The sequence below is a fragment of the Empidonax traillii genome, unplaced genomic scaffold (genome assembly GCF_003031625.1).
Source record: "Empidonax traillii isolate 1590-97213 ecotype Southwest subspecies unplaced genomic scaffold, ASM303162v1 scaffold172:size1107868, whole genome shotgun sequence".
NCBI classification, from domain to species: domain Eukaryota; kingdom Metazoa; phylum Chordata; class Aves; order Passeriformes; family Tyrannidae; genus Empidonax; species Empidonax traillii.
The window spans coordinates 278,357-302,268 of NW_020955365.1; the positions used below are offsets into that span (position 1 = coordinate 278,357).

The following is a 23,912-nucleotide window of genomic DNA, read 5'->3' on the forward strand; positions in this document are numbered from 1 at the left end:
AGATGCACCAGGGGAGGCTCAGGTTGAAAATCAGGAAGAATTCTTCACTGAAAGGGTGGTTAAGCATTGGAATGAGCTGCCCAGGGAGGAGGTGGAATCATCACCCCGGGAAGTGTTCAAGATGTGAATGGACATGGCACTTAAAATGTAGAACTATGGTTTGGTTGGCATGGTGATGTTTGGTCAAAAGCTGGGACTCGATTATCTTGGAGGTCTTTTCCAACCATAATGTTTCTATGATTCTATGCAGATTGTTTGAGGAGAAATCAGATAAGTCCAGTAGATTATTCCAAGCATTTTTTGCCACCACCACTTCATTAAAATCAGGATTGTCACAGTCTCTCTTCAAAACATGAATGAGGAATTCAGAATAATTGTTTCAGAAAGGTTTTCCCTTTAAAAAACCCATTACTTTAACAAACTACTTGCTATATGTGGTAATTATTTTCAAGCAACTGTATGACTGATAATGATAGCAAAGATCATCATTATTTATTTGCTGTGGGAGCACAGTGTTTCCAAGTTATGACATGATAGCAATGACACTCTGAATGGCCAAGTACAACATACAGATGAATATCAGGGATATAAGAAAAATTAGATTTATTTATTCTGAGCTGCTTTTCATTAATGCTAGAGTTGCACCCCTCTGTACCTCACTAATTTAAAACCAACATAAAACTGACTGACTGTCAATATAATGAGGTTGTGCACTCTAGAAAGTAAACTCAAACTTCTCACTAAATTACTGCTTCAAGGAAAAGCTTCTAGAAGATGAGATGCTGACCACTAAAACTCAGTAGCCTGAGGGACATACTGAGTCTGATCCTGTTTGACATCTTCATTAATGATCTGGATGATGGGGAAGAGTGTGCCCTCAGCAAGTCTGCAGATGGTACAAAACTAGAAGGAGTGTCTGATAGGCTACAGGGTTGTGCTGCCATACAGAGGAACTTTGCAGACTGGGGAAATGGGCTGACAGGAACCTCATGCAATAAGGGAAAGAGCAAAATCCTGCATCTGGGGAGAAACAATTTCATGCTGGGGTCTGCCCAACTGGAAAGCAACTTAGCACAAAAGGACCTTGCGGTCCTGCTGGATACCAGGTTGGATGTGAGCCAGCAATGTTCCCTCCCAGTAAAGACCAGTGTTATCCTGGGATGCATTATGGAAAGATCAGCAGGAAAAGGGAGGTGACCTTTACCCTCTACACAGCACTGGTGAGGCCACACTTGAAGTACTGTGTCCAGTTCTGACCTCCCCAGTACAAGAGAACCATGGACATACTGGAGAAAATTCAGTGAAGGGCCATGAAGATGATTAAGGAATGGGAACATTTCTCCTATGAAGAAAGGCTAAGAGAGCTGGAACTTTTTAGCCTGGAGAAGAAAAGGCTTAGCAGGATTCTCATCAATATGTGAAAATATCCGAAGGGACAGTGTAAAGAAGATGAAACTAGGCTCTAGTTTAGTGCCTAGTCACAGGTCAAGAGACAATGGGCACAAACTGAAACATGGGAGTTTCCCTCTGAACATCAGGAAAAACTTTTATACTATGAGGGTGACAACACTGCACAGGTTGCTCAGAGAAGTTGTGGAATCTTCATCCCTGGAGACATTCAGAAGCTGTCTGGACAGGAATTGAAGAAGATGACCCACTGAGGCTCCTTCCAACCTCAATTACTCTGTGATTCTGGGATTCTATGGAAATCTACAGATGAACATTAGTTTGTAGGCTGTAATCCCACAAGAATAAAAATGCATACATACCTTTACACATATGCTTATTTAATAATTTGTAAAATTATATGATAATGTCAGGTTTTATGCTGCACTGTCTTCAGTCCATATACAATGTGTAGGCGTTTCCTTCCTGTACACAGTGGCAGGTGATGGGGATAGACTTGTTATTCAGAAAGGAGCTCCTTGAGAACCTGAATAACAAAAATACATAAAAGCAGTTGAAAACCAAGATAGAACACTCCAGTATCAGGACAGTTAAGACAGGGCTTTGTGATATCTACAATAGAATTTAATATAAGCAGTCTTCTAAGCAACTCTTTAGAGTAACCATGGAAGACTAGGTATATTGATGATTTTTCTAAGGGGAGATTCTCATCTGTGCTCTGGTTTCTCCTCCTGGGCCATAAGGAGGTGTTTCTTCCATTACCCAACTTTTGGCATCTCCTCTAATCAGATAAATTAGAGCAGTTTTCTTGTGCTCCTTCGTTGGCTGTTGGAGAGAGGAAAAACTCCATCAGAGCATCAGAATCAGACTTTTTAGATCAAATTCTCTTTTTACTCTTTAATATATCTTTTGCCTCTTCCCCCTGCCTCTTGAATATGTACAAATACGCAGCAGTCGTCTACTGTCAGGAAATAAATAGGAACAGAGAAAAAACCCTACCTGTGCTTCAGTCCTTCAGGGAGAGAGGGAGGGAGGAAGGGAGGAAGGAAGGAAAACCACCAGGTTAGCCCCAAAAAAATGACTGAAGGTGCCCAGGCTCTTTCCACTTCACTAGTGCCGTAGGCTCTGGTCAACCATGCTGTGGCTCATATACTGCCATTAATGAGAAGGCCTGGGAGAAAAGCTGCTATTACCTGGACAAAAGTTTGCTGGAGTCTCTCAAGCTCCTAGAATTCTCTAAAGATGGGTTAAAGGTAGCTTAAGGTCACACAGGTCTTAGCTGCAGTTCCTATTGGACCTGTCTGCAAACCTTCCACACAAGAATCTAGGATAAAAAAGTATCAAATGGTGGCAAGGTGGACAGAGGTGAAGGAAAGTTCTGGTTCCTGTTCTCTTCCCCCTAAACCTTGAAGGAGGATGTGAGCAGTAAGCAGTTATTTGCCTAATTGCAGGTTGGCCTTTTGTCAGCAGTTCCTCACATGGTCATGACAATCATCGTACCCATCGGAGGGCAGCTAGCTGACTTCCTACGGAGCAGGAAGATCTTAACCACCACCACTGTAAGGAAGGTCATGAACTGTGGAGGTACTATTGGGCTCTGAAAATACGGTATTTCAATTGTATGCTGCAATTGTATGCTGCAAGTATAATAGTTTAGTTCATGTTTAATTGTATTGAGATGATTTATTCAAGGTTGCATTTACAGCTGGTTAATCTGAAGCATTAAATGGAGAGCTAATGTCTCATGGCATAAATCCTTACTCATATGAACATACTTTTTAAAAGATAGGAGGCAAGAAGTCTAGTTAATAATTGAAAGGGCAATAGAGTAGTATGGTCAAATAGGCCTCATACAGCAAACTCATACAAAGTTAACCCTGTACCATGGTGCTGGAGAGACGCTTTCCCGTGGATATAGTCTTGTAATAACTGGCAATGCTCCCATTTGATACTTTCAGCAGAACTCACTGGCAAGTTTAAGCTGGAAGGCTTAGGAGAAAAAATAGTTGAAGGATGGATAGGCTCATTTTTACTCAGCACAAAGTAATTTGTTTCTGATTCAGTCACTGAACTGCAAAATCAGTGACATCAACCTGTAAGGTTGATACTTAATTAAAGAAAATATTTCAAGCCAGATAGCCTGTGGCACAGTTAGTTATCCACTGCCAATTGCTGGCTTATGTTATTTATAGATGGTAGGGGCTGCTAGAAACAGAGATGGCTGCAGTCAGAGACACCACGCACCTTGCTATGCATCTTCACAAAGGATGCTCAAATTCACTGAATTTTCAGGGCATATTAATAGCATCATTAAAAAAAACAAACCAGAAGGATTGTACTGTTACATAATAGAAAATATTAATTCGCAGTAATAGCAAAGACTAAAAGTGCCCTGTGATGCCCAGGAACATCCTATGGTGTCGGTAGCACACTTGCATGTAAAGCACTCTTTTGTTCCATTTACCAAGAACATCTTGCATCACTACAACCATTAGATATTGAAGGCAAATGTTTTTCTCCTTTCCCTATAATGCTTTTTGGTTATAAATTTTTCTTCCCTTTGCACAGAGCCACTTTCTCATTGTTTTCCTATACTGTTCAGTGAATTAACTTCACCAATTGCTTGGGTCATTTACACAGCAATGAACAAGGAGTAAAAAAAAGTATATCTTCAGACAGTAAATATACAAATATTCCTGCAAATCCAGAAAGTTCCCAAGTATGTTTAAGAATAGCTATAAGATACAAAAGAATTTTGTCTCACTTTAAGCTTCTATTCTGGATAGTCCTTATTAGCATCTCCATGACCAATAGTAATTTAAACGTAATTCATTTTCATGTGTTTCATTTCAAGGCTTTGGGATGGAAGCAACCTTACTTTTGGTGGTTGGTTACTCTCATACAAAAGGAGTGGCCATTTCCTTTCTGGTGTTAGCAGTAGGCTTCAGTGGCTTTGCCATTTCAGGTAAGAATTAATCTTGTTCTTGGTTTTACTGTTCCTGATAAAAGTGATGTTATTATCCTCACTGTTCTTACTGTCATGATTTCTATTATTATGTTTGCACTTAATGTGGCTACTTATGGGATGTTCCCTATTTTTTTCCTTATCAGAAATAATTTATTTCATAATCTATAAAACATACTGCACACAGAACATAAAGCTTTGAAGCAAGCCTGCTTTTTATTGATTCCAGTTTACATCAGTGTTCTGCTGTTATTTTCTACTATAATTTTACAGTGTCAGTTGCCATTTTCTTGTTTAAACTGTATCCCTAAAGGGAGAAAGAGAGAGAGAGAGAGAGAGAGTTACTCTGCAGTGAATAGCTGTGCAGGGGCTATCAGTTGCAATCCTGCTCCAAGACCTAGTGGCTTGTTTCTGCTTTCTAGGTCAGCCGTCTCTTTGTTGTGTCCTACAACCAACTCTTCTCTAGAACAGCTGTTTCTAACACTTTCTTGGGTCTCACCAGTCTCAGGCTGCTTTGTTGCACCATCAGTATCATCATTCTTAAAAAAAACAAACATGTTCTGTTGTGAAAATGGAAGAAAAATGTCTTCTAAGAAGACTGCCAAGAAGATGGATCTATTGAACCAAACTGACCAGAAAAATGACTGCTGGTCTTCAGTTATTTCAGGATTATGCAGATGGGAAGTGGTTTTGTAACTCAGTTATGAGATCATTGCATAGCAGGTCATTTCTATTAATCAATTTTTATTGCTGGATTTTCCCAGTAGTTCACTTCTTACTGTATTTAATACCATGCACTTGGAATTCATCCTAATTTCTTGTGATCAGTCTTAGTTCATATGACTAATTTTCATTATCTAAGGCATGATAATTCTCTGAGTATTTAGTATTTGATTTTTAGTATTTGTTTTTATTTCTTAATAAAATACATACCCAGACGACACACTACAGTAAGGCTAATTATTTTTCCTAATTGTTTATAGTCTGCTTTTTTATCATGTTGTTAAACTACTACTACCTAATTAAAAAGATGGAAGATTTTTTATTAATATGAGGTATTAATTCCTTAATTAGAAATATTTGCTGAGAGCACTGTTTCAGGATGAGAAGATGTGAAGTGCAGACACTTAAAACCTTAAATTTAATACAACATGATCTCCAGAGGTGGGGGAAATAGGGAGCTTTGAAAAAGAATGGAGTTGCAATGTCTTCCATCTTTATCACCGAGAAAATACTACTCTTCTTTCTAATACATACGGTAGAGGGGTTCCTACCTTTTTCAGGCTCCTTCAGCCAGAATGGATGTTGAAAGCCCTGTTGGCCTGGTAGAACAATGCTGCATAGCTGACCACTGCCTCTCATCCTTTGTAGGATTCAACGTGAATCACTTGGACATAGCCCCACGTTATGCCAGCATTCTGATGGGGATCTCCAACGGCGTGGGGACACTGTCAGGAATGGTGTGTCCACTCATTGTTGGTGCAATGACAAAACATAAGGTAACATTTCTCCGTGTTTTCTAGGAGAACCATTGGGTAGCACAACAAAAGTTAAGACATTTCAAAGACTTCTGGGTATTGCATTTTATCATTGGTCTCTGTAGCTGTTTTCTTTTGTTGTCTGTCTTAAACATTCACTTTTATGATACCATGGTGACTTGATTCTTAGCACTTGGGAAACTCCTCTACTATGCATCCCTGGTAGGGTTCCTAAGAAATCATTGATCTACAATAAGATTAACTTAGTTGTTAGAGAAATCCCTGCATTTCTAACTCCATGAATATTTCACATGCAAGAGAGAAACTTCAACATGAGAAAAAAACCCAAAGAAACCCAAATTTTATTTTATTAGCTGTTGTTATGGGAAGAAAAATAATTCTTCACAGTGATTCTTATAAATTATTTTATCTGCAACATCAGGAATCAAACAGTGATCACTTTGTTCAATATACACTAATTCATGGTGTAATTCAGAGAGTAATATTTCTTTTTACTGAAAACCTAATGAGACCTGCACCATTCTTTCAGACTCGTGAAGAATGGCAGAACGTCTTTCTGATCGCAGCCCTGGTGCATTACAGTGGTGTGATATTCTATGCCATCTTTGCTTCTGGGGAGAAGCAGGAATGGGCTGACCCTGAAAACCTCAATGAAGAGAAATGTGGCATAATTGATCAGGATGAACTGGCTGAAGAAACAGAGATGAACAATGAAACTTTTGTAAGTCCAAAGAAAATGTATGGTGCTACCAGTCAAAATAGTGAAGTACAGAGAAGGGAATGGAGGAAGCAAAAGCAAGTAACTCAAGACACAGAAGAACAGACTTCATACTATTATGAAAATGGAAATTTTCAAGATTTGTCTTAATATTTAAAACTGTAAGATTTGTATAGCATCTACTCCCTTGACCCCTTCTGCCTAGCCACCCCAAACCATCAGGTATCCATGTTTATTCTCTTATTCCATTATGTAGCATCTGGCCGTTGGCCAGATTCAAGGGGTGATAGTTCCCTCCTAATATTGTGGAAGAGGGCTCATGACAAAGCGACTGGGAGAAATGACACTAAATCCTCTCCCAGCCATCATATGCCCTTGGAAGCATTTCTGTGCCCATTAGATGACCAGCCAGCAGGGCTCCTGCCTGATACAAGCTGTAAGACTGACTGTAGGAGCAAGGAGTTCCCTCATCTTCTCATCTGAACAGAGAAAGGACGATTCATATCCGATGGATCCACAGTGATCTGTGTAATCACTGGGGCTCCAGTGGTGTGACAGTCTGCTGTGAGTGACCCTGCTTTGCCTTTTTAGGATTCCTCTAGATTGATACTTAAAATGCTTATTCCATGTCAAAACATGAGCTCATGCTAAAAGATCAGAGTAGAGTGAAAAGCAAATTTATAACTGTAGGCTGTAATTAATTACTAGTGGTCACTCAACAAAAGGGAGTGGAATATGTAGCAAAAGTGGCATAGTGTTGCTTCAATAGTTCATTCAAATTGATTGACAATCTTCTTTATATGCACAGCCCACAAAGTCTGGATAAGGCAAATAAAATTTCACACCCTGCAAAGATTTTGTGCTGGCATGAAATAATTTTGAATACAAAATCATCATTAGTGATGCAATATTATTACTCCTTATGAAAGGAAATCTTAGTCCTGTTTGGACTAGGATTCTCATTCAATTCATTGTTGTGAAGTAATTTAAATATATTTTTCTAGTAATATACTGATAGAGTTCCTGGTCTCAACACCAACAGTCTTCATTTAGGTGAATCAGCTTCCTTACAGGAGTAGTCTTTAGTTCTGGGTCTGTAACTTTTCAATGCCTCAGTCTTGTTTTTGTTACAAATGAAGCACTGTACCATCTGAGAGTTATGGGGGTACCTATGTCCAGAAGTAATTCTCTTTTGCCATTGATATATGTTTGACAGTATAAAGTGGCTTTAGCCTTTTTCTACCATTTTTAGAATCAACTAGTGGAGCATGCTCTGTCATCTCAAACAGTTAGCTGCAGCTCAGAGACTCATTATGACATCGATACTCTTTCAGAACGGATAATTTCAGTAAGCTGTGTTTTAATTTGTCTCTCATTATGACTACTGCCTCATTAAACTCAAGTGATGTCTAGCCTATGCTGTGCTTTGTGATGTTTCAGTGTTATTGTTCTCATGTACCATATATAGCCACTGTGATGCACATGAGTTTTGAACATTTCTCAGAAGCATTTTTTTTTTTTTTTTTTGAAGTGCAATTGAATACCAGGAGTGAAATTACACTTGTACATTTGTTTGAATCCACAGAAGATTTATCTTCCCTACAAATGTAATTAAAAAGGGAGACTGGAAAGTTAGTTGATTTTCCGTTCATGTCTCGTTTCTTTTCAACCCAGAAAAATCCAGTCTACAACTGTGTATAAATAAGATGGAAAGTGAGTCGAATGGATGCATACCAAATTTGACTTCAGTGAAGACTTTTCAGTTGGTATGAGCAGATAATTTAATGATAGGGGTATTTTTATGGTACAGCTCAATCCCACTCTGACAAAAATGCAGTTTATTAATAAGCCACTTCAAAAAAATCTGCTAACTTTATTCTGTCAAAACAAAAAAGAATTTTTTTTGTTTCAAAATTCTAAACTTTAGTTTAGACTAGAGTTGCTTATTTCACTACTGATATTCAGAACAGGTATAAGAAAATATTTCTTGCAGTTTACAGTCAACATTTGGGGGTTTAATTGGCAGGAACTTGAGTCAAATGTTTTCATCAGTCTATCACACAAGGTAGTCTAGCTACTGTCAAACTATTTTGCAATGCCTCCCACAATTTACAAAGGAAAGAGGGCCATTGTGTTACAATGTGCAGAGCAAAGAGATACTTCCTCCCTCTCCAGTGATGTAACATGCATATAGTTACTACAGGAACTCTTAATAGGGTAAACCATATTATGAAGGGATTTAATAAAAGAATCTGTTTAAGTATAATCTGACAGAGATGAAAGGAAGACAAGACAATGTACAGTTCTAGAAACAGTAACATTTTCTCAGAAGCAGCATCATTTTTCCAGTAATGATAAAGGGTAACTTTCCTGTCTTGTTAAGAGGAACAGAAAGGGAGGGAATGTTGTTATGACAAAGAACTACAAACATCCCAAAAGTTTGGGAAATGGCCAACTGGCCCATGAGAGCTCACGTGCCTCTCTGGTGAACGTAGCTGCTATTTCTTAGTGTTACAGATGCGCCACAGCTGCCACAAGTAACAGTGAGTAGCTCAGTTTAGCAGGATCATTTTGTATCCACAAACAAACTGCACTGATTTAGTTCAGTGGAAGTTTGACTTCAGTGGACATTTAAGCATTATTTGTTACCCTGAAAAAAAATGGTTTAAAAACATTTGGACAAGCTTTTGCATTTTTAAAAAATACACTTTCTTTCTTTCTTTTCTAAATTTAACTTTTTCCAGAGACCTCATATCAGCTCTGACCAGCTGAAGTTACAGGCTTGCCACAGTGCTTTTCCCGGCATTCAGATGTTTGGGCTGCCTTTCTTACTTTCCTTTTCATCTGTTTAAATATTTCAGGTACATTGCATGAAGCATAAACAGCAGCACTGGTTGGAAACTAGTTTTCTTTCCTGGAAATCTCTGTTACTTAATCAACTAATTGATTTACACAGTGGCTTCCACAATCCTATATGACCAAGAATACAGACAATTTTCTGAGAACAAACTGACTTTGTATGTCCAGTTTTGCTGGATGTCTCTTTCTGCAACCTGCTCCAATAGCATTTTACTGTAGAATCTAAGAAAGTGCAGCCACTGAGGGTGCTTCTCTTTAAATCGACTTTTTAAAATATGTTAGAGCTTGGCACATTTAAAGAATCAGGAAAACAGCTGGCATATCCCAGTCCTGACTCCCAAAAAAGTCATGTCTCTAATGCTTGTAGATGTGAATAATTCAAATTATATTTTCTAAGGAAAAATAGTAGCTTGATTAAATTTCATTTATCACATTGTTTGCATATTTTTCTGTCCCCACTTGCAAAATAATTTTCATATTTTCAACTATGACAGTGCTCATACAACTCAGAGTTGGATTTGAAAATGGCTTTTGATTGCAAAAGGGAGCAAAATTTAGTTTATACTGGAATAGAGATCTTAAGCGAGCCAGAGGAAGAGTCAGTTCTCCATAATGTGAAGTGGTAAGATAGACCACAGAATATGAATTAAAGTTTGAGTAGAGAAGAAGCAGGATAGGAATGTGTTATCTTCCTTAACAATGAAAGCTGTAGCTTTTGTTTCTTTCACATCTCATGTTTTTTAGGCATTACTAGCAGAAGTTCAATGATAATTAATACTGCTCTTACATATATTTATGTAAGAATTAAACAGAATGTTCCTTGTCATGAAAAAGGAAAAGTTAATGACAGAAACAATAAAAATTCACCTGAGTAGGAACTTCTCCAGGGAAGTAATCACTTAGTACAAATGAATGTACAGAGTTTGGGGCAAAATATAAAACAAGGGCATCCAGATGTTAACAAGGTGCCAGAAGGAGTCTAGTGTGTAACAGAACTAACTGAAAGTAGGAAGGTAAAAATGAACTCAAGGTCATGCAAAATGTGTTATGGCTTCACGTGTATGATTCTAGTTGACTCCTCTTGACAGATAGTTACAGAGATCTAAAAGTTCAGTCACCATTTTAAACAAAATTTCATAAAACCCTAGATTTTTTAAACTTATTTTTCTTCCTATTTTCCATTAAAGACCTTAATTTTATAGTGCTATTTAATTATTCATGTTTTAAGAGAAAGGGGTGAGTATTTCTTGTGGTTTAAAGAACAGAAAAAAAGAGAAAGCAAGTTGCAGCTATGAGGCAGTGAAGAGGGAGGGCTGAGGATGGATTGAGAAATCAGTTTCCAAATCCTGGAAACAGAACTTGGAGTTCTCTACATTTTTGAGTTAAAAACCTACAGGACGGGCCAAGATTTGATATTCTGAACCATCCTAGGGTTCAAGGAATTCACTCAGGTCTCATGTAAAACCTTAATTCTCATGAAATCAGGAATTAACAGAGAGATCAAAAACTCCTCATTCTTATGTCTTCCAAATGCTTATGTTGGATTAAATAACACTGCTAGCAAGGTAACACTACTAATACCACTTCAGCTCTATATATACATGCAGAAGACAGTCTGGCAGGCTTCTTTGTAAAAATGGTTTCAATTACTTACATACTCGTATCAGTTATTTCTTATCTTCCATTTGAGAACAATGTTTAGCTGTGACAGAAAAAGTCATCACTTTTTGCCTCAACCATTTTTTGTTTTGGTGTTTATACTGTTTATCATTTTTACAGTTCTTCTGCATGCAAAACTACATAAGTAAAGAACGAAATTTGTGTAAGAAATGTAGTAAGATTGTACTTCTTTATGTTGAACTATCTGTAACATAAAAGCCAACATATTTTTTCCACATAAGCGTATCATTGAGGTATTTTAAGTCTTGACCATAATAAAAAGTTGACCCATCTAATTTGTTGTCCCTCTTCCCATGTCACCTCATCCCAGTCTCCCTCCCCACCCCACCTATTCAATTAGTTTATTGGATATCTGCAGCAGCAGACTACATTTGTTTATGTATAAGTGTATTTATCTGCTCAATAAAGTTAGTGCTCAGACACTTGCTGTATAAACTTATGACAACTACTTCACTGCTTGTTTTAGGCTTAGGTCTACCTGCATGACAAACTCAGAGCTCCTCTGAGCAGCTTATGGCTGTTTTGTTAAATATGTGTGAGAAAACCACTGGAACTCATGAAAAATAAATCTCCAGTCCCTCAGAGTTATGGTTGCCCGGAAGTGTTTCACATATTGTTGGAACACCAACCAGGATGACAGTAACTTTTGTAAACCAGGAAATGTTTGAGTACCCACAATAAAGATAGCTCTGCTTTCTGGAGCTGGCAATCATCACCAAAAGCACCCTGCCAGGTGCCATCTCTCTGCTGGGCATAGCTGGAATGAAGAGCAAGGGATTTAGTTGAAGAAACTTGCTGATAGAGTGATTAAGGTAAGGGAAATGGCACTTTCTCTTTTAGGGAGGGAACTTTGGTCCCATCTGCTTATTCCCTGCTCCCTTCCCAGCGCATAATAAAAAAAAAGATGTCTGCATGTCCTGAGAGACCCAGTTTATCAATTGACAGCCATCAGTTCTTCCAAGGGGCTGGAAGCGGCTTAAGGGTCCCTGCTGATCCATGGTGGGCAAGGGGAAGTCATAGCACTCACATGACACTTGAATTTAGATGTGAAAGAGATTAATGTTCAGGACAAACAAGTGAAGAGCAATCTATGTGAATGGATGTAATGTTACTCCTGTGGGATAACAATGCTGTGTGGGGCATGCAGGGGCAACTGGGAGTAACCCCAATGGATAGGTTTTCCCTCAACATGGAAGAGCAACGGAATATCCTCTGTCCTGCACTGCTCACTTCCCATTTCCCAGTGCCCCATACTGGCTGCTGATTTGCCTTTTACAATGTTTTGGACAGAGTGCAGAAAAGAGCTACAGTCACACCAGACCCTTATCTTTAATCTGTATTTTATTGTTTCCACATGGGGTTTCTCCTGACCCTTGCTAACTGATGGAATGGTGCACGAGACAGCAGGGCAACACAGAGTCAAAAATAGCAAGGTTTACTTTTAAGCATATTTCTTATTTTATTTTTATTTTTATTTTTATTTTTATTTTTATTTTTATTTTTATTTTTATTTTTGCTAGAAAGAGCACGTCACATTTTGTGCCAAGGTTCCTGCTGGCAGGAGCAGCTGGAGCTGCCGGTCCATGGCAGGCAGCTGGAACATTACCACGGCTGGCCAAAGGTCAAGGCTGTGCTGGCCTGCCCTGCTCCCTCTGCTCTGCCAGAGCACGCAGGGAACTGTCACGCTTGTACGGGGCTGGAAGGCAAAGTTGCTGATCAAGCTGGGAGGGGAACTGTAGTCAGGATCTCCGTCCCCTACCCTTGTTGGCTGCCAGGTTACACAAACTCTCAGACCATGAGAAATAGCTGGTGTTTCCAAGTAATTTTCTGCATTCCTCATCCATATTTTTACTATTCCCAAACAACCACCTTTATTCCAATTTCAGGAAAAGCTGTGAGCAGCTCAAAATGCCCCTTGTCAACTGGCTTCTTCTGCTGTTATATTCACCTGTGACAAGGACCAGTTCCACAGCCATTGCTTCTCTTTCCTAAGCTGTATCCCTAGCCCAGAGTCCTTCAGTGCTCCCATCCACCCCTCCTTCACAGCCCCTGAGCTGTACCTTTTGCCCATACACCCCTCTGCACCTTGCCCCCTCTTTCTTCCCCGGAGTGGTAGATGCCCAAGTCCTGGAAACATCCAAGGACAGCTTGGATAGGGCTCTGAGCAATCTGGTCTAGTTGAAGATGTCCCTGCTGATAGCAGGGGGATTGGACTAGATTACCTTTAAAAGGTCCTTTCCAACCCAAACTATTATATGATTTTATGATTCTTGGGAAATTTTATGTCTTTCAGAGAAGATATAGTACTGACTCACGCCAAATATTGGGAAAGACTTATCCAAAGTTTAACAAAAGAATCGCCTCTTCAAAAAGGCAAGTAGGAGAAGCTTGCTAAAAGGTTTTTCTCTGGTGTGTATCAATGGTTGGGATTGATTTCAGAGAACACAGGCATATGTTAGTTTGAAAAAAAAAATCACAGGATGTTTTCTCGACCATCAAGTTACTGCAACAGCTGAATGTCAGCAAGCCCTCAAGCCCAACACATGCAGATTTCCTTACCAGGAATGGCTGGTACAAATCCTTCTAGGAAGCAAAGCATTTTCTTCAGTAATATTTTCATTAGTGTTTCCCACAAGAAACTATGAAATAACTAAGGATGAACAACTCAAATCCATCAAACTGGTGTAGAGTTTTAGTTTCCACACCTGGTGTGCTCCCCAAATTGGGAGAAGGCTTAATATTTTAATTTATTTAGCGATGTTACATTTTCTTTGGAGAGATTAGTTTCTCTAGCTACTGTCTCAGTGAACGATGCACAGGTTAATTTGCTTACTTCTCAGAGCTACTCCTCCCCAGGTGGAGGACTTGAATTTCCCTTTGTTGAAGTTCATGAGATTCCTGTCAGGCCATTTCTCCAACCTGTCAAGACCCCTCTGAATGGCAGCACAACGAGCTGTTGTATCAACGCTCCTGCCAGTTTTGTATCATCTGCAAAGTTGTTGTCCCATCATACAGATTATTAACAAATGTATGTTGGTCCCAGTATTCATCCCTGGGACATGCTACAAATTACTGCTTCTGGCTGGGCTTCACACTGCTAATCCCAAATCTTTGAGACAAATGGGTTTGCATTTTTCAAATCCAACTGACTGCGTATTTATCTAGTGTGCACTTTCTGATTTTGTCCAAGTAGTTCTTCCTTATTTGAAAGAATCAGGTCCAGCAGAGCATATTTTCTCTTCTGTCTCTCAGTCAATTCTTATCACATGTAGTTAGTTACCAGTTATCACTTATGCCTTTCAGAAACTACTTGGATTTCTTGTCCTTGCTCGGTTATCTGCATCCGGCAGATATTGGGGTGGTTAAACTCCCTCAGGAGAGCCACAAGCTGCGTACACGAGACTTCTTCCAGTTGCCTGAAGAAGATCTCATCTAATTCTCCCTCTTCTGGCAGTTTGTGGCAGACACCACACCATTGCCCTCATTGTTCTGTCTCTAATCCTCACCTGTAAAATCTTAGCTGGCTCAAACTCCATTCTAAGGCAGAGCTCCATACATACTTGCTGCTTTTACATACAGGGCAATTTCATCTCCTTTCTGACCTGTATCCACCCAAGACAGTACTCCAGTGACATGAGCTATCCCACAAAGACTCCATGATCCCAAAGAGATAAGAACCCTGTGAGGGACACAGACCTTTAATTCTTTACGTTTCCCCCACCTCAAGCTGCATTAGGGATCAGGTAAGTGAATATCTACTACTTAAAGGCAACAAAAGAAGACACTCCAAATTTTAAATTAATTTCTAAAACTCTGGACTAGGAAGCAGACTGATAAAATACTGTTAAATTGTGATATTAAGTGGAGGGATCAAGGGTAGGTACAGGAAAACAGTGCTTTTCCACACCTCAGTTATTGCCTTGAAATAATCCAAGGTCGGGTGTAAAGGCAGTCAAGGTCTCATTTCATTTTAGCACCTGCTGGTTGACACTCCTATTAGAGAAATCACCATGACTCTGCCCACTTTTACTGGCAATCTCAAAAAACCGTGTCCGAGGAATCAAGGATCAAGCTTTTCCATTTGAAGAAACGCGGAGCAGAGTATTTACAGAACAGAGATTTATTACATTCAAGAAGCCTAAAGTAACTGGTTAATTAGAGTTAAATTCCTGGAATAAATTGACAGTATTCCAAACAAGACTTTATCTGCTTCTTTGCAATACACTCTGTTTTACTGGCATGCTGTTCAAAGGTTTCTATTGCAACTCATATTTAGGAGAGTTACATAAAACTTGATGTAGGAATGAGTGACAAAGGTTTTATTTATTTCATATTATTATCTGTTGACTTTTAAAGGCCCAGGTAACAAGACAAGTTAAGCAAGAAGTCAATGATTAAACTGATAAAATGAGTAACAACTCTGCTAGTTTTAAAAGATATTTGAAAGTAAGGAGAATTTTAAAAACCCAGTTCTCTGAGTTGTAAGTACATTGAGGTACTAAAATTTATCTGTTCTGCTTATTTAAAGTCTGAAATGTATTAATTATCTTCTTTTTCAGTCACTTTTTTTGGTATAATCTTTAATATTTGAGGAGAGGCACATGTTTGGTAAATTACACTTTTAGATCAACTTTACAGTACACCTAGGTTATGCTTTGTCAAATTTTCCAAAAAGATTTAAGATTTGATGTTTCTTCAGAGGAAATATTTTTGAATATAGACAGTATCATGCTATAGCAGTGACATAAAGGGCTTGCATAGTTTAAGGTTACAGTGCATCACCCACTTGAAAAGCAGTTCTGTCACTGAGAAAATAGAAGTTCCCTTGCATTTTCTAACTTCCTTGACCTTCTCTGGAATGAACCAGATATGAAGGAAAAAAAATGCAGTTCAGGCTTTATGTACATTTCCAGGTTGATATCATATATCTGGGAGAAAAGTATTTCTGTTTTGAAAAACTAATGTTGCCACATGCATTATTTTTCTTGACTTCTATCAATCTTTTGTTTTGCAGGATGCATTTTTAGTGGCTGCACATTAGTGAGACACAATCTGACATAGAGAATCATCTGCTAGTATCTCGGTAATTTTCATGCATACAGGAAGGAATCCCTTTTGCTGTTGTGTTTACATGAGGATCACTTTCTGGAATTATATGTTACATGTGGAACGTAATCAGTTTAATGATGCTAGAACAGCAGCAGTTGCATCTAATAATCACACTATTATTACAGCATTTGCTACCTTTTATGTTTCTGTCATCTTCTGCTGCTGTGTTTATCAGCAGTAGCTATTATGGGGAAAGACTACTGGAAAAAGAATAGGGCATGACTTTTGCCCCTCAGTTGTCAGTGCCATTAGTTTAATCATGTGTAGAGGTTCTGTTTCCTTTGAGTAGAAATAGCAACACTTACACACGGACACCCATGTGTTTTGCCCCCCAAAAAAGTACATGTGTAAGTTTGCTGCAGCTAAGAGTTAGCTATAGTCCTCATGATAATCAGAACAGCAGCTCCATAGTTACCAATCATTGGTGCTGTCTTATTTTAATTTTTCAATTTAATTTTTAAATTCGTCAAATTTAAGAGATTGGAAACCGGAACTTTATTCTCCATGCTACATGGTGGCTGGTTCGTTTGGATTGGGCATGTTTTTATTAAGCATTTCTTCTGTGCATCAAAGAGGTTGGTAGGAGGGATATTGATTCGTACTGCAACTCAGTTCTTTGCTGGTTTCTGACAGACAAAATAGTTAACACCAGGGCTGGCTGCTTGATCCAGTCACTGCTCTGAAGAACTTCCTAGCTGGTATTTCTGTAACTATAACATCTTCCTTTTCATTTGCCATTGTGGTAATCAGTTTTTATGTCCAAGAAATAAAAATGTAGCCAAAATTGGCCGGTGAAACACAGGAACTAATCCTACAGGCTCTTGAGGATTTATTCTACCACTAATTAGCAGTTGAGAAAGGGCCATCTCCAGTAGGAGCATGACAGATTCTCTGGGTAGGCAACTCTTTTGGTGGAAAGCTTGTAAATTCAGAGAGTTATAGGCGTGGTCCCCTACTAGCATGATGCAATTCTAAGGAAAGTTAGAGGGAAAGGACAGAAACCTCTAATTTGGCTCTATATTTGTGAGGAGCCAGTGGAGAGGGAGGGACAATGGCTTATGTTGCTGAGTAGGTAAACTGCCATGCTTTGAATTGTTTTTTTTTCCCTTTTCTACATAAATTGTCTTATCCTACACACCACTTTAGACAAACAGTTAAAGCCTAAAATTCATGGATACGTAAGACTCCCTTACTTGTGAAGGCTTGGCAGGAGGGGTCACCAAAGGCAAGAAACAGAACTAGATAGGTTGCCCGTGCATGCAAGCTACTCGATCATTATTCTTTAGATAACTTGTTTTTGTTACATATTTTCTGTTTTGAGATGAGATGGGCAGATGAAATATATCAGCCAAGTGAGATTTGACATAAATGAGAGATCTGCCACTGCAAATTATTCGTATTTTGGTATACGACCCAATTTTGGACAAAAATGGTATTCAGATTAGATATTGACAAATAAAGCTTTGCTTCAGTGAGCCCAAGCTAATACTGCTATAAGTAACCTCTGTATTTCCTGATATGCATTGTTTAAATTTAATAAACTTCATATCACATTTAATTTCTTTCTTCTAAAAAGGGAAGTAATTTGTTTTCAGAATGCAATAATGTAAACTGAAAATTAGGAAAGAAAGAACAATAAACTAATTCTTCCAAGATCTGTTGTTCAGTATCCCTTTAACTTTCTCTTCAACTACCACACCTTTTCTTGGCCTTCAAATCTCATTATCTCCTCTGTAGCAACTGTTCACTGGGTGGAAATCAAGAGGATATTCCAACTGACCTGAGCCCTAGTCCATGAAAGTACTTTTCTGAGCTTGGCAGTATCTCAGCTATATCAAGGACCCAATATTATCTAATTTCCAACACCTTTCCTCTTTCCTTAGCTGGGTGGAGTCTTAAGTACTCTTCAGCTGTATTTGTGACACTGGCTTTTTAATATCTCCATATTTTCAGTGCAAATTGGACATTGAGGGGCTAGTCCTGTTGCTACTCCTCTTGCCTACCAGAAGTGATCATAACCATGTCCATCCTTCGTCTATATTTTGTTAAGGAAAAAGAAGGAGTCAAAAAAAAGCTTTGAGAACTACTCTACATCAGGGTCTTGAGGCACTAACAGGCCTTAATAACTCTGATTGGCCTCATCTGGGTCCTCCCACATGCCTTGCCTGTGGGCTGAGGGGTTATTTAAGTGGCCTATTTAAGATCAAGCCTGGCCCTCTGCTCCTGGTTTGTGATGAGCTGGAAGCGTGCTTGGTGTTGGTGCCTCGTATCCTGTCTCGGGAGCGTATTTTTCTCTGGGTGGAGTGCAGATATTTAGTTGCAGCTTGCATTATCTCCAGTCCTGCCTCTGCACTGCTTGCTGGAAAGACCTTGTGCTATGCTGCAGAGTGTCTCCAGGGCTGCATCTAGCCCTGCTTGTTCCTGCTGCTCTTGGCTGATCCCTGGATGGCCCCTTATCCTGATTCCCAATGTCGTCTTTTCTAGGTTTGTTGCTATCTTCATGTTGACCCAGAAGGTACTGTGAGCTATCCCCAGCTCTATTTTATCCCCATGGAACAACCCTACTCCTGCTCCTCCCTGATGTACAAGTGTCTCCCCTGTAGAAGGAGGAAGGCTGCTGCCTGCACGCTTCCTTGAAGCAGAATCTGATGTTCCCTTTCCTCCTGAACGTATAGGCATGTAATGAGATGTAATGAGCTTTCTATCAGCTGCTGAGTGTTTGATGTTTCCACTGTTCCCTGGGTGGTCATGGACTTCTTGAGGCAGGGTGGGGAGATTCCTCTAGGCTTTTCTCTGGGTACCTGTGGGGGAAACTGGTACCTGCTCTGCAGCCCTCCCTCTCAATAAACAATGAGAGCAGTCATTTGCCTGCAATGCTTCAAGGCATGGCAGAGCCTCCTCTAGAACAGTAAAGAATAGAACCAAGGGTTTAAAAAGATTAACGGTGACTCCAGTTTGCCAGATAGTATTAGCAAAGGCTCTTCCTTCACCTCCAGTGGCTTACATTATCCATCTATATATGTCTAGACTATATTTCCTCTCCCATCCTGAAATAAATGGTTTCTTGCTAGCTACTGAACTAGTCTTTTTAAATGTAATTTTTTTCTTGACACTGAGAAAAAAGAAAATGTTTAAGAGTTTGCAGAACTAATTTACCTTGTGTGGTTATTTTAAAAATACAAAAACACACCTAAAAATGTTCTAATATTTATTTATTAATAATACCTCATTTGTCACCTTTGACATTCAGTTTAAGAGAACCACTTATTAATGAAAGGACAGTGCTTTCACTTGCTGGAAGAGATCAACATTCCTTAATAATTTTATCTCTCCAAATATTTATATAAATGAAGGCTAACCCCTATTGAACTCAATCACTACCATACTGTAAAACATCAAAATGTCAAGAGAAAAAAAATTATTAGAATAAATTCTATATTTAGTTCAAGGCCTCTAGTAAAACTTCTTATCAGCTAATACTGTACCAACATGTTTAACTTAAAGCTGTGATTCCTCTAGGAACTTTCAAACTTGTAAACTCTGGTGGGAAAGGGCATGAAATATCAGCATCTTAATTAAAATTTAAAATAATTAGAGAGAACCTAACATGGAAAACCAGAACTTATACTTAGAAAAACACTGTGAATTTCTGTTGAAGTCAGCTAGAGGGACACAGAGCAAGTTCCCCTCTACTGAAGCTTAGTATTTGATACTGCAGCTGATTCCACATATGCCCAGCTCTCCCCTCACACCCAGGTGGCTGTAAGATGGTATCTTATTAATAACATGTATGCTCTTGCTAGAGCATGTTGGGTAAAAATTAACTGCCTTCCATCAGGGAGAAATTCCCCTTCTTAAGAGAGATTGAGCTGTGGTCATTTTACCCTTCTTGACACTCTACTTAAAATACTTGAGTGACAGACTACTGGATTTCACGGGGGCACAACACAGAGTTGTTGAATAAATTTTGCCTTTTAAAGAAACCGAATAATCAGACAACTATTTATAATGAAGAGGTTCTGATTAAGGAAAGACTTACTGAATAAACTAAACTAATCTTAAAAGTTTATGAAGTGGTATTTTTCTAGGCGGACAGATTTCTAGCTCTGAATGTTATCTGTATGCCTGGTTTTGTTGCTGAACACGTATTTACACTGATAATGGCATGTATGTACTTCAGAACACATGCTCTTTATCAGTTATCAGTGTAATGTTACTATCGTCTACTAGCTTTAGGATGTGGGTTAAATTTCTGAAATTTTAAAAATTATAGCATGTAAGTAATCTCAACAAACATATTCCATTTATAAGTGACTGTATTTGAATCTTCTCTTTTTCTCTTTTTTTCCCCCAGTACTGTGTAGGTAGTCTTTCCTAACACTACAAAAGATATACTTAATTTGCTCTAATTCCTTTCTCCTCAATTTTCATTTGTAATGAACCACAATAAATCATGAACACCTGGCTTGAACCAGCCACGTGTTGTTGCTACAGGCAACATTTCTTTTGATCACATGGATTCTTTCTGTGCTGTTCCCAATAATGTCTTGAAAGTATTGATTAGTGGACAAAGCACCACTTTGACACTTGCCTCTTTATTATTGTAAGGAAAGGAAAAATGTTTTCATGCACAAATTTGTTGGTGAATAGGGGTATTAAATTCAATTTCTTTTGTGGTGAGCTCTTTGCTGTCAGACAAACAGCATCCAGGCAGAGAAAAATGCTTTTTGGGAAAGAACCTTTATTGAAAGTTGGTTTCTAGGGACTTCTAAATAACAATGCTCTGTGCCACCAACTATCTTAGACCAATGTTGCAGGAAGCTGAGAGCTGAAAAAGAGATTTCAGAACTGCAGAACGAGCCAAGAGACAGAAAGCTCGATGAGACATGACATTTGTTGGACTTCTTGGCTCTGCTTTTGCATTTTCACTGGATAAGAGACAAAACCCATCATTGACTTCAGAAATTATTTTTTGGGCATGTGTTTTCTAGGTATCACTGAGTGGACATATATTGGAAAGTGTCAGATGGGAGTTTTGGCGTGTTTGGAGTTTAGGAGACCTGCCTTCTATGGGTAGGGTTGTTTTGGAAGAATTCTCCTATTTGAAAGTACTTTGTCAATTTTGCTAAGCATGAATTTGTCAAATAAAAATCTCTGTGTTTACAGTCGTGAGATGGCTTTCAGAGTGTCAGAAATGAGGACTGTGAGAGCCTTAGTCTTAAATGTATTTATCATACAGCCAGTGCCTGCTGGAATGAACTGTAGGCAAAAATCCTTGAAAACAGTACCCCCTTGGGAGTATTAGTGTCCAGGGACAGTCTTATGGCATCATTCTCCCACTGATCCCTTCAGAAACCTGTTATACCACGAGTGTTTGGATGGTTAATGCACAAGGGACAGGACACATAAAAAGAGACCCTTTATTAATTATATTTTCAACAGAAGAATAAATGGTTTCCTTGATAGAAGATTGAGGATGAATGTACCTTTTAAAAGTATTATTATTTTCTCTTAAGATGAGGCTAAGTGAAGGAATTTTACTCTTGGTAATTTTAGGACCAGCAACTCTCACCTTTCTCCTAGATAGGACTGTGTTTGCTGCCCAATACCTCTCTTCGCTCAGGTAGGAGGCACAGCCTGTGTTTCTGTCTATTCAGTCTTGCTCAGACAAGTGTAAATATGTAGGGAAGGATGGAGACCATGTACTGTGTGGCAGTCATGAACTCACCATGAGTGGTGCTGTCAGCTGTCACCTCTGACTGAAATTTGTCTCAACACCGCTGCCAGATCTGTTTAGCAATGCAAAACAGGGAATTATTACCCTTCCTATGTAGGGGGGATGTTGAAACAGAACAGCCTCAATCAACTCCACTTTAAATTCGTCTACCGGGTAAGTGGGGATATAGTAACTCAAGGTCCCCTTTCTGTCAGTGGCAAGAGATCAGCATTTCAGATGCAGTGCAGCTCACTCAGGTTTACCATCTACAGCTGCCATTTTCTTCCCCTTGTGCACAAACTGTGCGTGAGTCTAGTAGATTTAAAGTTAAGGGCCTCATTTTCGAATCTAAAATTATGCAGTCTGTTAGAGACTGTGGCAGATCCAGGAACTAAACTTTAATGTCCCTACATCCCTGTGAGGCTGTAATGTATAGCCCATTCTGCTTCAGTACTCAGTATAATGCTCAGTCTCCCTAAAAAGTGTAAAGAGTAACAGAAGGACTTAGAAATCAAGGTATGTCTTGGAATAACATCTTAGCTCTTTGGGTAGGAAAGACAAGAAGGCTTAAAATGTCATAAAAATATACATATGCAAGAAAAGTGTTATAATCAGCAGCAAGTACTATCACCTCGCAATTTGAGTTAGCTTCCCCACTGCCCCCGATTGAAGTATTAAGGAGCATTTCAAATCTCTGTGCTGATGGTCAAGTTGGAATTCAAATTTTAATACAGCCCTTGTTTGGAGAGTTTCGCAAAGAAAGAATTGTTAATGAGTAATCCTTGTCCATTAGGGCACTGAGCCAATGAGTCCAAGCTTTGATTCACAGTGTTATCACTACAGCCTTCTGCTAAACCTAAAAAGAAAACAAAACAAAAATGTTCCTGTGTGAGAATCATTAGGATACTGAACTGAGCACAGAACTGTCTTCTATCCTGCCATCTGCAGTCTTGCAGAAAAGAACAGTAAGTAATAATTCCTTAAACTGATAGCTCTTGCTGTTGTGTAGCATAAAAGCAATTTCATCACCTGAATTATTTAGTGGATTTTAATGGGTTTTTGACCTGAAAAAAAAAATAATATTTTTTAAACTCTAGTATTTAATTGAAGGATAATACAAGAAGTAATTTCATCCAAAAAATTATCTCAACAGCAGGAATTCCCCTTGGGAAAAATGATAAGGTCATGAAAAATAATGACAGTGTTGAAATTTGTCTTTAGAAATCTGGCTTCTGTGTGTCACTGGAAAAGAAAGTATAACTTTTATATTGAGTCTGTGCTGCAATCTATCTAGTTAATTATGTGCATTAGCTTTAAAATTATACTTGTTAATTTTTTTATCCTTTTAGGAATAGACAGTGTTTTCAGTGTGATTAATGGCAGAACAGAGAACAATCTAGAAACTGAATAGTTTCATGTAATTTTATTGTATTTTTATATTTGTTTCTTGTAATTTTTTCTTTGACAATTTTGTGTAGGGATTCCAAGTGCATCTTCCAAAGTTCAGGACTTTAGCACTTACTGCACATAACTAGCACAAGGAAAAGGGGGTTTCAAATTTCAAGTATTGGAATACATTGCTAGTTTTTTAAAAAAAAAGTAATTTTATTCTGAGTGTTCCTGCTAGTTGTTTATCTTCAGAAAACTATAATCGTGGTGGAACATATTTGGCTTTTGTTATTTTTACTGCTATTGCTTGTGATACAGAGAACCTAGAGATCCCAAACTAGATTGGGATTCCACTAGGCTAAATGGGAGTCCGAAAACAGTTAGGAATGGAGGGTTTGCAGTTTTATCAGGTGAGACACGAAAAAAGATGCCGGAGAAAGGAAGACACGAGAAATGGTGTTCAGGAGGCCATCCCAGGGATAGTCAGAGGCTGGCCCCACTCTTGGAAATTACTTGCCTGCCCACAGAAATACTATTGAAACTTCTAATAGTTTTAAATTCTACTGGTGG

At 38.7% G+C, this 23,912-nt stretch overlaps 2 protein-coding genes across 6 annotated transcripts in view; both read left to right on the plus strand.

Annotated features, from left to right (window-relative positions):
* SLC17A8 (solute carrier family 17 member 8) overlaps window positions 1–8,434 on the plus strand; it is a 30,059-nt gene extending 21,625 nt beyond the window's left edge. The window contains exons 9-12 of the mRNA XM_027885784.1: window positions 2,859–2,991; window positions 4,262–4,372; window positions 5,744–5,871; window positions 6,401–8,434. Coding sequence (XP_027741585.1) covers window positions 2,859–2,991; window positions 4,262–4,372; window positions 5,744–5,871; window positions 6,401–6,739 — 711 coding nt within the window. The 3' untranslated portion in view covers window positions 6,740–8,434. The remainder of the gene's footprint in view (window positions 1–2,858; window positions 2,992–4,261; window positions 4,373–5,743; window positions 5,872–6,400) is intronic.
* Window positions 8,435–15,590: 7,156 nt separating this feature from the next.
* NR1H4 (nuclear receptor subfamily 1 group H member 4) overlaps window positions 15,591–23,912 on the plus strand; it is a 46,465-nt gene continuing 38,143 nt past the window's right edge. For 3 of the 5 annotated variants that reach the window (XM_027885777.1, XM_027885782.1, XM_027885781.1), the window contains exon 1: window positions 22,757–22,918. The gene's annotated coding sequence lies outside the window, so the exon portion shown is untranslated. Of the gene's footprint in view, window positions 15,610–22,756; window positions 22,919–23,012; window positions 23,131–23,912 lie in introns of those variants that run through there. The other 2 variants (XM_027885780.1, XM_027885779.1) reach the window with 2 other exon arrangements.